This window comes from Cnephaeus nilssonii, assembly GCF_951640355.1.
Source record: "Cnephaeus nilssonii genome assembly, chromosome: 19".
NCBI lineage: Eukaryota > Metazoa > Chordata > Mammalia > Chiroptera > Vespertilionidae > Cnephaeus > Cnephaeus nilssonii.
This window is the reverse complement of record NC_137090.1, coordinates 40,621,672-40,636,165: the sequence shown is the minus strand read 5'-3', so window position 1 is coordinate 40,636,165 and position 14,494 is coordinate 40,621,672. Positions and strand designations below refer to the sequence as shown.

Below are 14,494 nucleotides of genomic sequence, written 5' to 3'. Positions count from 1 at the left end.
AACATGGGCCTTTAACAAGACACTTGACCCTGATTGCAGCAAGACTCATTCTTCTCTAGCTCCTGGCACTGTGTAGTACAGGCCTTTTGGGCCAAAAATATTTTATAAATATTGAAAAGAGTATTCCAAAGCCTCACAGACAGTGTGCATATGTGTGGAAATATGAGTCACATCAGACATCCAGGAGTGACCAACAGTTTGTGACAGTGACAGGCAAACAGGAGGAGAGAGCCCTTCCTGGGAAGTGAGCCATTTTCCAGCAGCCTGATGCAAGAAGTGGCAAACTACCTGTCAAAGTCCGGGAAGTCATTAATTAAGGCTTCGCAGGCCATATGGCCTCTGCTGAAACTACTAAACTGCCATTGTGGCCAAAAGCGACCACAGACGGTACATAAATGAGTGAACATGGCTGTATGACAAAATTTTATGGACATTACAATTTGAGTTTCTTATAATTATGTGAACCTTCAACCATTTAAAAATGTAAAAAAAACCTCCCAAATTATACTTTGACAACAAACACGTGTCAGCCGCTTCATTATTGTAAATACCCTTGCTATGTAATACATATGGCAAGAAATAACAGGACTTGTCATTAAACTTTAGCTACATTGAGTTTTAAGAAATAAGATTTGAAAAATAAGAACCTTAACACTTAAGCATGGAATAGAGCTTACCTGTTTTTTTCTATATTACAAGGTAAAAATTGTTTCTTGAATTTCTTTTTATTTCGCTTAGGAAAGTTTTAACTTAATAATAATAATAAAAAAAGGCAGGAGCAAGTGTAAATCCCTGAGGTGGGAGCATGTCTGAACAGTGAGGAGGAAGCCAGTGTGGCTCCAGCAGGACCAGGGAGGGGAAGAGAAGGAAGAGATGAGATCAGAATGGTCCCAGGGCTCTGACCTTCATGCAGGGACATTCACTTACTGAATATTTTATCTAGCGGCAAAATCACATGCCATCCTCCAAGGGAAGAGACTCAAACCTGGAGGGGGCAGGAGAAAGAACAGTGGCAAAAGCACAGGAAAGCCCTGACACAGGCCTCGGTGTCCACCATTAGTCGCTCTGAATAGTTCATCTGCTAGGTCTGTGAGCCGAGGACGGCGGTGCGAACCACTCACGTTCTGCTGAGAGGTGTTTTCATCCTTCCTGACCCACTAGAGGCGGTTCAATCCCGATGGTCCAAGCAGGATACACTACGTATTTCCATCCCAAGAATCTCTCGCAGGTACTCCAAGTCTGAGCATTACCTGTGGGGTTGCTAAGCAACGACTGTGGGCGTGGCCATTTGGGCATAAAGAGTCGGAGCCCCGCCCTTGGAGGACGCCGGTATTTCAGGATCTTGATCTTTAAAGTCCTCCCCCTCAACTTTCTGAATGGGCGGGACTACGACAGCAGCTGTCACCTCATCTCCACCCCGCTGGCTCTCACTTGTGTCCGGCTCTTCAACAACAGCTCTTTTTCCGGGACTTCCTGGTCGCCGTGACCAATCAGAGTGTTGTTTCCGTCCTTACCGTTGTCGGCACGCAGACCTCGGCGCTCCTCTACCTACGCCTCTTAAAGGCGCCGCAAACGCCTCGGGAGCCCGGGTGAACCCAGTCCTCGGTTCCTGTCCCCAGCTGCAGTATGGAGTCGTCCCACGGGCCGCCTGGGCCCGAGTCAGACCTTCTGACTTTGGGGAGACAGCGAGCCGCGATCTTTGGCGGCGGGCCGGGCCGAACGCCTTCTGAACCGCCCTCAGGCTTCCGGGTGACGGGAGAGGAAGAAGCCGAGAACGTTGGAGGCTCGAGCCGCCACCCCAGGGCGTCCCCTAAGACTTCGAGCTACAGCGTCGTCCACTGGCCGGGACCGGAGGCTCCGGAGAACGAGCTCGGCCGCTCAGTGATGCTGTGTGGACCGGGGAGCCTCCAGGGAGAGCCGGATCCCGAGCACAACCCGCACGGGTCTTCCATACGCAAGGACCCTGAGCCGCCCGAGGACAAGCCTGTATCCGAAACGATCAGCCGTCGAGGAGGCCCGGGAGGCGGCGGGATGGATGATGAGCAGGAGGAGGACGACGACGAGGGGGCGGCCGGCAGGGCTGGCAGGTCGTTTTCCAGCCGTCTTCAGGACAGCCGCAGCCTGGATGGGCTGAGCGGGGCGTGCGGCGGCTCCGGGTCCGCAGCGGGTGCGGAGTCTGGCGCGGGTGGCGGGCGTCGGGCCACCATCTCCAGCCCCCTGGAGCTTGAGGGCACGGTGAGCCGCCAGGGCGACCTCACCCATTTTGTCGCCAACAACTTGCAACTCAAGATCCGTCTGAGCAGCACCTCTCAACCCCCGCCCCCTGTCCCTGCGCCGCCCTGTTCAGCACCTTCATCCGCTCCGGCCATCCCCCCCATCGACCCGGACGTGCTGCGGGACCTAGAGCGGCTGAGTCGGGAGCTGGGCGGCAGGGTGGACCGTCTGCTTCGCGGGCTGGGTGGTGCGGTGCAGGAGCTGACAGCACTGAGCGTGGGCTGCATCCAGACCTACCGCGACGCCGTGGACTCCCTAGGCGAAGCCGTGGACATGAGCATCAAGGGGATGTACACCCTGCTAGCGCGCTGCGAGGAGCTGGAGAGGGCTCTGCAGCCAGTGCAGGGGCTGGCGCGCCAAATCCGGGATATCCGACGCACCCTGGAGGTGTTGGAGGCTCTGTGCAAGTGACCAGGAGGGCAAGAGAGACCAGGCCAGGGCCCAGTAGGATCCTATGGACTCTTCAAGATGTATTTAGCAGGCCGGCGTCCACTCGCTGGGCCGTATGCAGGTGTATATGGGAAGTTCTAAAGGCTTTCCTGGTGGGAGGTGATGATGCTCAGCTTCTATTCAGTTGGCCATCTGTAGCTACGTTGTTTTCCTCAACTCTTCTCTAACTAAAGCACCGTCCCTGGGAACCCAGGGTTTCAGGTCTGGGCTTGAGAGACATGCTATATGTGATCAAGAAAGGGGAACAGAGTCCCCAGCCCCCACTGTGGCCACTATGACTCCAGTATCACATCTCAGGTGCCAGGAGCTATGGGAGTTTGAGTGGTCCTTGGTCACACACCATGCAGACAAGGATGCACACCTGCAGATGGATAACCTCCTGCTTTTGCCCACTGGCCCCCTACCATCCCATTTCAGCCAGACCAGGGTGGAGCTAGAAGGAATGCATTGCATGGTAGAGGGGGTGAGTTGGGAGTGGTCTCACTGCTCTCAGGATTCAGTAGAATTGTTGCTGGTTTTGAAGCCCACCTGTTGTGGAGTGTTCTAATCAGTTTTAACTTTCTGAGTTTTTGTGGAATTAAAGTGCTGCTGCTGCTGCTAAGGCTGAAGCTGTGTCTGTGTGGCTTTACACGGATTGATGAGCCAAAAAGTATGGGAATAAGGGTCCGTCTTTTTCGTGGAGCTCCCTTGGGGTCGGTGCTGGGAGTGAGGTGGGGGACCCAGGCTACGTGGGGAAGGATGTGGTTCCCGCTCTTAGGCATCAGGTCTGAGGGGAACTGCAGGACACAAATATGACCCAGAGATCCGATAAAAGCAGAAACGAAGCAAGGTGCTCCAGAAAAGGAAGGGATTGTCTTCTCAGATGCTAATGCGCCTTATTCAGGGAAGGACTGGGCGAACTGGACATTTTGTCTTTGGAGAAAGATGGGGGAAACTTGTTAGCTCCATTCCTGATCCCATTTCCCACACTGCACTGATCAGTGCCTCATGTATAGTTTGAGACCATCTTTGTTCCAACCCCTGGCACCTTTCTATGTTTATACTTCACATAGTAAGTTCCAGCAGCCACCATGTTAAGGCCAGGAGATTTATAAAGAGATCACAGAAAGAGATCCTGTTCTGTTTTACTATCATCCTGTTCCAGAAAACACTAGTCTCAACACGTTTCTCTTTTATGTGTAAAGAGTTCCGGGGTTGGAAATGTTCTACAAGCCGTTTTAAGTTCACCCAGTGAAAACTGTTAAAAGTTCCTCTGCACTGGCCCGTACGGGGATCGAACCCGCGACCTTGGCGTTATTAGCACCACGCTCTAACCAACTGAGCTAACCGGCCAGTCATGCTCTGGCTTCTCATATAATACTATCTAGAATTTACAGTACTTATGCCCCCTGCCTAGAAAAATTGGGTAAGAATAAACATAATTCGAAGACTAAATTACTAAGCATTTCAGTAAGTATCAGCTACTCTTCTCGCAGTCTTAGCAAAAGACGCAAGCACCCACTCAGGCACCGCTGGGATTCGAACCCAGGATCTCCTGTTTACTAGACAGGCGCTTTAACCAACTAAGCCACGGCGCCTAGTGCTAGCAACCTGGGAACCTCTTTTCTTGGCCAGGTCAGCTCCAGAGCAAATGCGTTAATGTCCAGTGTTATTTTATAACTAATTTTGCCCATACTGGAAAATGCAGAAGGGTCGAAAACCCCAACTGTTAGCAAGAACAAAAGAGTGACACGGAAATTGAATGTGGGCAAACAGAAAATAAGAGAAATTCTTACTTTCGAATTACAAAAACTGGCATAAGCAACTTAAACCGACGAGGATGGGATTCGAACCCACGCGTGCAGAGCACAATGGATTAGCAGTCCATCGCCTTAACCACTCGGCCACCTCGTCCACGGTAAGTTACTGCTGTTTGCTTCCTCTGAGATCTGAACTCTTACTTCGCAATAAAAAATGACATGACGCGAAGAGAATTCATTCCTTGAGATCCTGCCCAGGACTGCGGAGCCGTTACGCAGAACGTTGAACTGACCGAGCTACATTCTCGCCTGCGCAGGCTCCCGACTCTCTGTTCTGGGTTGAGCGATCTGGAACTTGTGCCGTCCCTACGACCCTTGACCTGCCGCAAAAAACACGCGGGATTGTTGGGCTTTCTCCATGGGACGGCGCGAGGCTTCGGGTCAGGAGATCTCTCCTTCCGGCCCCTACAAGGTGCTGCTTCTCCTACTTGACCGCTGGAGCTCATAGTTGAAAATAAAGAAAAAGAAACCAAAAGCATGACCCCGACGTGATTTGAACACGCAACCTTCTGATCTGGAGTCAGACGCGCTACCGTTGCGCCACGAGGTCGACCGGCCTCTGGGCTGGTCAGGTCTCCTCATAACCACTTGATGATGTTTGTTTCCAGGTGGCCGGGGTCTCAGGGATCGCAGAGCAAGAGCCTAAGGCCTGCCTAAACTTCCGGCGTGATACTTGCGTTGTAGGGCGAGCTGGGCACACGGACCCGGCAATGGTTTTGCGGGCTCCGGGCTCAGCGGTCCCTCCGACCCCTTCCCGGGCGTCGGTGGCCCAGAGCTGGTTACCTGGGAGACCCAGGACGCACAGCACATCAGGGAAGGACATGCGCAAAAACGGATGATCAATTAAATCAGTACGTGGAAAAAGTGATGGGGAACTTCATACTGGTTGCCGGAATCTGAACCCACTACTCACATTTAATACCAGAAAAAGAGAGAGGAGCGGGCATCACGTCCCTGCTGCTGTAATGGAGTAAGTACAAGCCACAATTCATGATGTATTTTTACCAGAAAACTGAACGTGAGACTGATCTGACAACCAGTTCACAGGAAACACAGAGCACAGAGGAGTAAGTCAAATGACCCGATCAGAACACAGCCTATACATGGCCCGGTGTCTTCAACAGATGATTGCAAGAAAAGAAAACAAGGAGGAAAGAGTGAGGAGGAAGAACCTAAGATTAAAAGAGACTTATGGAGGGAGTGGGGGATACATATGTAATAAGTTCAACAATACAGATTTTAAAAAGAGAGACTTAAGAGACACATTGACCAAGTACAATGTGTGAACTTTATTTGGACCCTGATTCAAGCAAAGTGTAAAACCAAAAAACAAAATATGTGTGAGTGGGCAATTTGAACTACCTGGTGACATCTGGAATTTACTTCAAAATAATCTAATAGGGATGAGAGGAAAAGTATAGAGGAAGCAAGGTAGGTCTCAAAGGGGATCATTATACTATTTTTTACTTTTACATATGTTTACATTTTTCCATGATAAAGTTTTTTTCTAAGTTCTTTTATGACCAGTTCAGGGTTCCAGAGTGAAGGACACCCACTCACCTGCAGTACCTCCTATGACCACAGGCAGGCTCCAAAACTCAACGTTTTTGAGAAGACTTCTCCAGGGCAGTCTTTCTGTGAACCAAGGTCATGGAAAATGACAGGACAGACCTAAATGCCTGCTCACTGTCAATTCACAGTGTGAAATGTGACTACAAGTCTTACTATCTAGTAGTTCCTCTAGGCAGGAAGCCTATTATAAGGCGAATAACTCCCCAAACTTCCAGCTTGCTGGGGCCCCAAATTTGTCATCCTTGCACCCCTCCCGTTTTCTCACCTATCCTCAGCCCCTTGGTCAGACCTTCTTATCTTCTTGATTCCTTCCACTTAATTCTACCTTCTTGACCCACCCTGGTCCAAGCTCATCCTGGCCTTCCTGGATAACTTTATGTCTTCTTCACTAGCCTTCTGCTTAAAATCTTAAAATCCACTCTCCAGCCTGGCCGGTGTGGTTCAATGGTTGAGTGTGAACCTATGAACTAGGAGATCATGGTTCGATTCCGGGTCATTGATGTTTCTCTCTCTTCCCTTCCTCTCTGAAATCAGTAAAAATATGTTTTAAAATCCACTCTCCATGTTGCAACCAAAGTTACCTTCTAGAATACAAATCTGACCATGTCCCTCCCCATGGCTGCAAGGCTGGACGTGATCTGACCCATCCCACCTCACCTTGATCTTTTCTTCCCCTTCCATTGCTAGGCTTCAAACTCATTAGCTTCTATTCTGTTCAACAAACTGGGCTTGTTCCCACCTAAAGACTTCGGCACTTGCTGCTTCTCCACCTGGAATGCTCTTTCCCCAGATTCCACACTGAATCCTCTTCATTTTCTTTGTTCCAGGGACCTCACTTTGCAAAAGTAGGTCCCAGTCTTTTCTCACTTTCATATTGTGATTGTGCTTTTCATCTGTGAACCGTCAGACTTGATACACTGTCACTGAGGGAAACTTGGCTCTGAAGGCCTGGGCTTTCTATTCCCACGAGAAAAAGTATGTAAGTTACAGAGGGAAGAAAGGAAGGTTCGGGGATGGGGTCCTCGGAAAACCAGGGGCTCCGTGACAATAAGCGACAGCCGGACAATCTAGGGACATCCACCTCTCCACGTTCGGTTCCCTACGTCTCCTCTGGCCCAGGGTAGTGGGAAGCCAGAGGGATGCGGAGGAGTGAAGGGGAGAAAGTGTCCATGCCTTGGACATGACGGTGCCCTAAGTCCAGCGTGGGGAAGACAGCGGTCGGCAGCCAGCAACTCGTACGCGGAGGCATCCTGGGCCACGTAGTGGGGGCCGGGGGCCGGGGGCCGGGGGCCGGGGGCTGCGGGCTGCGGGCCGGGGGCCGGGGGCTGGGGGCTGGGGGCTGGGGGCTGGGGGCCGGGGGCTGGAGGCCGGGGGCCGGGGGCCGGGGGCTGCGGGCTGCGGGCCGGGGGCCGGGGGCTGGGGGCTGGGGGCTGGGGGCCGGGGGCTGGAGGCCGGGGGCTGGGGGCCGGGGGCTGCGGGCTGCGGGCCGGGGGCTGCGGGCTGGGGGCTGCGGGCTGCGGGCTGGGGGCCGGGGGCTGCGGGCTGGGGGCTGCGGGCTGGGGGCCGGGGGCTGCGGGCTGGGGGCCGGGGGCTGCGGGCTGGGGGCTGCGGGCCGGGGGCTGCGGGCTGGGGGCTGCGGGCTGGGGGCCGGGGGCTGCGGGCTGGGGGCCGGGGCCGGGGGCTGGGGCCGGGGTCCGGGGTCCGGGGCTGCGGGCCGGGGTCCGGGGGCTGCGGGCCGGGGTCCGGGGTCCGGGGGCTGTGTGGACAACGGAGAAGAGGAGGTGTCCCCGGGCTAGGACAGGGCGGGTTTCCGTTCGCCGCCCCGTGCGGGCGGATTTGGCGGTGAGGTGCTGGGTCACACCGCGGTCACCGACAGCTCGACTGCACACGGGGAGCCGACCCGCCATTACCAACCTACGGGGCCACCCGCTGCGGAGCCCAGGTCTGTGCTGACCCCGAGGCTCACAGCGGCTCGAAAACGTACTGCTCTCGCGAGATTTTCAAAGATCCGGTCCCAGCGCGCCGCTTTCGTTTGTTGTCTAGGCAACGGGGCGGTGCCAGTGCCCGCGGGAAGGAGGCACACAAATTTCCCCGCTAGCCTAGGAGACCTCAGAAGTAGCCATCCCTGAGCTTCCAGCCCTAGAGACCACGGCCTCTGCTCCAGGCGGTGCCCCTGCCTCTGGGGGCCATGGGCCGGATCTCAGGGCTCGTGCCCTCTCGTTTCCTGACGCTTCTGGCGCATCTGGTGGTCGTCATCACCTTATTCTGGTCCCGGGTAAGACCTACGAGCACCCTCCCCCCTCCCGCATCCCCACTTCGGGTGGTCCCTGCCCATCCCCTCTTCTTCCCCCAGGACCTGGCCCAGTCGGGTCCTCACACCCCTATTTTACTCTTCATTCTCTTTGCCCTGCTTGCTCCCCAGGACAGCAACATCCAGGCATGCCTGCCTCTCACGTTCACCACCGAAGAGTATAAGACGCAGGACATTCAGTGAGCACTCTGGGTGGGGTGATCAGAATTGAGTAGTAGTGGGAGGGGAGGGGTCTTAGGAGAAGTTCAGATGCCTGAGCCAGCTCCCTCCCTCTCTGCAGGCTGGTGGCAGCGCTCGCCGTCACCCTGGGCCTCTTTGCAGTGGAGCTGGCCGGCTTCTTCTCAGGAGTTTCCATGTTCAACAGTACCCAGAGCCTCATCTGTATCCTTCCTGCCTGCGCACCTCTCCCACAGGGCCCATTTCCACCACGTACCCCCTCAGCCACCTAACTAGCACTTTGGGGTACAACAGTGTCTGCCCTTGTAGGCAAATAGAATCTCTCCAGTTGAGAGATCTTCTTAGTCAATGCAGATTTAATACAATCCGCAATCATTTGTCAAGCTCCTGCTATGCACCAGGCAATGGAGATCCCAAAATGAGATAAAGCACAGTTTTCTGCCTTGAAGAGGAGACAGACCCTGTAATTCAGTGTGATAAGCACTGTGCCATAGGAGTGTGTGAAGATACAAAGCCCTATGGGAACTCGGAAGAGACAGAGGAAGTGAGGAAGATGGATCAGGGAAGGCTCTTGACAATTGAATTGTGGGCCAAGAGGAACAGGGCGCTGGTGGGTGATTCCAGCAGAATGTATCAAGTCACTGTGAGCATTCTTGTGTGGCCTGGGGTAGAGGGGAAGCCTATTCCTACCTCATCTGAGGAGTCCAGGCTGGCCCCTAGATGTGGAATGGGGTACCCTGGAGGCCCAACTGTGCAAGCTCAGTTCTGGTCTCTTAAGGCAGGCCTGCTGGCTCTGGCCTTTACAGTTGTTGAGGGAGCAAGAAGTGAACCTGAGAGAAAAGGCCTGTTGATTCAAAGGTTTTCCTTGACTCGGGTGCGTTACCAAGCCATCGGGGCTCACTGTAGTGCATCTGTGGCCCTATCCTTTTTCATATTTGAGCGTTGGGAGTGCACCATGTACTGGTACATTTTCGTCTTCTGCAGGTACAGTAACATTCAATGTTTGGGGATGGGGAAAGAAGGTTTACTCTAAATTTGAAGGTTTACTCCACATGTGAGATACCAGATCCACTCAAGCTCCTGTAGTCTTTTGAAGTCCTGCCCCACCTATACTTTGGGGATGGGGTGTCGGATTTGGGGATTTTAATTGGAAAGGGCCCTAAACCTACCACCTACTTCCCACAGTGCCCTCCCAGCAGTCACTGAAATGGCCTTATTCATCAGCGTCTTTGGGCTGAAAAAGAAACCGTTCTGATTACCTTCATGAGAGCATGAAGAAAGGCTGGAGGAGCATTCACCGTTCCTGGAAGGAGGAAGCGCCCTCCCACCCTACTCTCCCCTCCCCGCCCCCAACTCCCCCTAAAACGGCATTTGGTGGAGAATTTTAGTGTTAGAGTAATTAACTGTCGAGTCTGGGATTTATTAGCGTTTTATTTAGAGCTTTGTAATGAAATCCTATTTTAGAGTAACATCAAAACTTATAAAAATTTCAGGGGAGAATTGGGGTAGCCAAACTACTAGAGAAATGGAAGGCTGTTTTCCAGCCTTGCAGACTGTAAGATAATATGTACCGCTTTTATCTTGGTTATTACGGTAAATGTCTGGCGGAAGGGAGTGGGCGGAGATATGTAAATAAGTGGTGCTAACGGCCCAGAATGCAAGCTCGCGAGTGGAGCATTCTGGGAGGGCTTAGTTTATTCCTTTTGGTTGCCAAATGGAAAAAAAAAAAACATATTTTGAAAGATCTGCAAATAAATGTAGCAACAGAAAAGGAAGAATCTGAATAATTTTAGTACTCAGGATAACGTGTTATTTACTCACCCTATCTTGTCGTGGGATCCTTTTCATGGACTTCGGAATACTCCGCTATAGTGGTTATCGTCAGGTAGGATAATCCTTACCTGTTCCTCCTTCGGGAGGGCAGATTGGAACATGATGATTGGAGATCGCATGATTCGTGATTAACGTCTCTGCGTAATCAGGACTTGCAACACCCTGATTGCTCCTAATCTGATTCTTCCTGACGATCTCTCCCTTTGTTCTCGCGTTGGTAGTGGTGAACTGCTTCAGTTGGCCGGTAGCTTCAGTTCTCCGGAAAATAGTTGTCAGTAAGTTTCATATCTAAGCTCCAGGTTTTCGTTATTAATATTTAAAAGAAAAAGGTTTTGAAAACTTGAATAAGCAAAGAATCATTTGTGTTTCATGGTTTTTTACAAAACGGTAATGTAAACAAAACAAAACACGTTAATTTTGGCCGTACCTGGTGTCACAGATAACCCATCTCACTATGGCAAGAAAGGCCACCTGTTCAACTGCGGTTTTCCTGGTGGTTGGAGCTCCCATCCAGAAACCTGGCAAACTTGTTCACAGGGGAGCAATATCCCACCTCTGCATGTCAGCACATGGCAAGAACATGTTTAAAAGGTTATTAAAACACATATACCGATTAGGTATTATACATACAAACTTGTAGTAAAAATTTCTACAAATTTTTACTTGTAGTAAAAATTTCTAACTTGAAACAGGATAGATGCTTCCTGGTATGGTGTATGTTGGGAAGATGGAACCAGGGCATTCTAAATAACCTAAAGGCATCCTAAAAGATGCTTTCTGGTGTTGCCTCACACATACATAACCTTTCCCTGTCCATATTTTCTTCCCCTGACAGCCCTTCATCTTGAGCATTCAGTCAGTGAATACTTATTGAGCACTTACTATATGCAGTACACTGTAATAGGTACTCCTGAGGGAATCCATGTGAATATGACCCATACTCAGCCTCAGCCATCACAGCTATTACGACTAGTAGAGACAGAAAAGAAACAATATCCGATACTTCCAGAGTCATTTAATAGCAATTAGTTGTGCTACAAAGTAAACTTACTCATGCTATGGAATAGGAATCAATTTGCCCAAAGTAGCAGGTGCTGCTTCTATAGCAGCAGTTTGAGTGAGGCCCTGGCTGGAGCGGAGAGATAGGGGAGCATATTGTGAGAAAAGGTGGACATTGGTCAGGGAAGTCATATCCCACTCAGTCTGGCTTTCATCCCCACCCAGGGGTGTGTTCTACTAATTTGTGAAAGATAACTTTTTGTTTACAGAAACATTGTGAACCAGTTGTTCAGCGCTATTATTATAAAACATTAAATTATAGGCTGGCCGGTGTGGTTCAGTGGTAAGAGCATCAACTCATAAACCAATCACTGGTTTGATTCCCAGTCAGAGCACATGCCCAGGTTTTGGGCTCTATCCCCAGTAGGCAGAGTGGCTAAATGTAACACAGTGATTCTCTCTCATCATTGATGTTTCTCTCTCTCCCTCTCCCCTCCTCTCTGAAATCAATAAAATATATACAGTATATTTAAAAACAGAGGTGATACTCAAAATTCAATACTTTATTTTACATTTTACTATCATACTCTTTAAATTTTTTATTTAGAGAGAGAGAGGAAGGGGGGGTAGAGAGAGAGAACCATCAATTTGTTGTTCCACAATGTATTCATTGGTTGCTTCTTTCTTTAAATTCTTTATTGTTGAAAGTATTACATATGTCTCCTTTTTCCCCCATTGACCTCTCCCTGGCCACTCCCCCCCCCCCCAGCACATGCCCTCACCCCCCTGCTGTCTGTGTCCATTGGTTATGCTTGTATGCATGCATACAAGTCCTTGGGTTGATCTCTTACCCCTCTCTCTCCCCGTTCCCCTGCCTTCCCTCTGAGGTTTGGTGGGGTTGCTTCTTGTATGTGACCTGACTGGGGACCAACCTGAAACCTTGGCATATCAGGATGATGCTCTAACCAACTGAGCAACCAGGCCAGGGCCACTATTATATACTCTTAAGATTATTTACATTTATGTATCTGTATGGCAGAGATACTATATAAGTTTTTACTACTGTGTATCTCTTCTTTATTTATTTAGTAACATCTGATTGACAGTTTGAAATTGAGCCCTGGTCAGGTTGCTCAGTTGGTTAGAGCATGATCCTGATATGCCAAGGTTTCAGGTTCTAGTCAGGGCACATACAAGAAGCAACCAATGAATGCATAAATAAGTGGAAAAAAGATCTCTCTCTCTCTCTCTCTCTCTCTCTCTCTCTCTCTCTCTCTCTTTCTCTCTCTCTCTCTTTCTCTCTCTCTCCAACAAGAAAGAAAGTGAGGAAGAAAGATATAAATTGGCCTTGGTGGGAATATTTACACCACAGAAATTGGCAAACACAACATAACAATTGTGATTGTGTAGATTTAAGAAAGCAATGGAGAAATGTTAATAATGCAGATTCTATTTAGAAGTGTCTGTAACTGTTGCATTGTGAATAACACAAAAAATTGAGGAAATATTCTTCCAGGATTTGTAAACTATTATCAGATTTGTCTAGTGTTTTCTCATGTTTAGATTGAGATTATACATTTTGGACAAGAAATCACTCAAGTCACTGAGGAACCAGAAGTTTCAACATATCTTCATTGTTTCACTTTTTGTCTTACTTGAAAATGTAAATAAAAATATCAAACAACATTCATGTTGAAACTATATAAATGGATACAACTCCATTTATGAAATCATGGATATAAAAGTGGAATACAGAATAAAGAATATTGTATATTTTATTATTTGTGCATTCTGTTACATATCTGTTATATCAGTGAAATTTATAATAAAACTAGGGGCCCGGTGCATGAAATTCGTGCACTGGGGAGGGGTCCCTCAGCCCAGCCTGCCCCCTCTCACATACTGGGAGCCCTCAGGGGATGTCCTACTGATGGCTTAGGCCCACTCCCTGTTGGAGCAGCCTGTCCTCCCTTTGTGGGAGGCAACCGGGCTGATCAGAGGAAGGTGCCAGCCCAATCACCCCGCTGCTGCAGCCACTGCCAGTCACCGCAGCCGCCAAGGTATTTTCATCAACATGGACTCCAGTCCCTTCACCATGAAAAAATGATAACTTTCTTTAGGCATTTTTAAGATGTGCCTTTCATAAGGTATGACATTTCTTTATTTTTCTTTTTATCCTCACCTGAGGATATGTTTCCATTGATTTTTTTCCCCTTCCCTCCGATTCCAGGCTCGGCCCCTTCCCAAGCCTACAGCCTCCGCCCCAGGCTGTAGGCTTGGGAAGCGGGTACCCCCGTCCCCCAAGCCTAAAGCCTCCGTGGGATGGCCGGCTGGGAGTGACCTGGGTGCCGAGGAGGTTCCTGGGGCCCAGGTATGTATGCAAATTAACCACCATCTTTATTGGGTTAATTTGCATACTCTGGCGTAGCAGAGGTACGGTCAATTTACATGTTTATTATTAGGAAAGATTATGTACATCCATAAATGGACACTTTTTTGGAAAGTTGGTTGTTAACATTTGCCAGCACACTTCTGCCCCTACCATCCCAAGAAACTACTTCTTTTTTATTTTTTTAATATATTTTATTGATTTTTTACAGAGAGGAAGGGAGAGGGATAGAGAGTTAGAAACATCGATGAGAGAGAAACATCAATCAGCTGCCTCTCGCACACCCCCCATTGGGGATGTGCCCGCAACCAAGGTACATGCCCTTGACCGGAACCGAACCTGGGACCCCTCAGTCCGCAGGCCGACGCTCTATCCACTGAGCCAAACCGGTTTTGGCTCAAGAAACTACTTATCATTAATTACTCCCTTGTGTCTAAAACCAGAGGTCACTTTTCAGACTTTATTTTTTAAATATATATTTTATTGATTTCAGAGAGGGGGAGAGAGAGATAAATATCTATGATGAGAGAGAACTGTTGATCAACTGCCTCCTGCACGTCTCCTACTGGGGATGGAGCCTGTGCCCTGGCATGACCGGGAATGGAACTATGACCTCCTAGTCATCACTCAACCACTGAGCCATATGGGCCGGGCACTTCTTAGACTTTAGCTTGACCTCTTTGCAGCATA

General features: G+C 49.9%; 2 protein-coding genes across 2 annotated transcripts; both read left to right on the top strand.

Annotated features, from left to right (window-relative positions):
• Positions 1–514: 514 nt before the first annotated feature.
• BORCS6 (BLOC-1 related complex subunit 6) lies at positions 515–3,324 on the top strand. The gene has a single exon (XM_079799104.1). The coding sequence runs from the start codon at positions 1,627–1,629 to the stop codon at positions 2,683–2,685; it is 1,059 nt and encodes a 352-aa protein (XP_079655230.1). The 5' UTR covers positions 515–1,626; the 3' UTR covers positions 2,686–3,324.
• A 4,833-nt stretch (positions 3,325–8,157) lies between these two features.
• TMEM107 (transmembrane protein 107) lies at positions 8,158–13,145 on the top strand. The gene is made up of 5 exons (XM_079797122.1): positions 8,158–8,370; positions 8,518–8,585; positions 8,687–8,787; positions 9,471–9,567; positions 9,769–13,145. The coding sequence occupies exons 1-5, from the start codon at positions 8,284–8,286 to the stop codon at positions 9,836–9,838; spliced, it is 423 nt and encodes a 140-aa protein (XP_079653248.1). The 5' UTR covers positions 8,158–8,283; the 3' UTR covers positions 9,839–13,145.
• Positions 13,146–14,494: the final 1,349 nt, after the last annotated feature.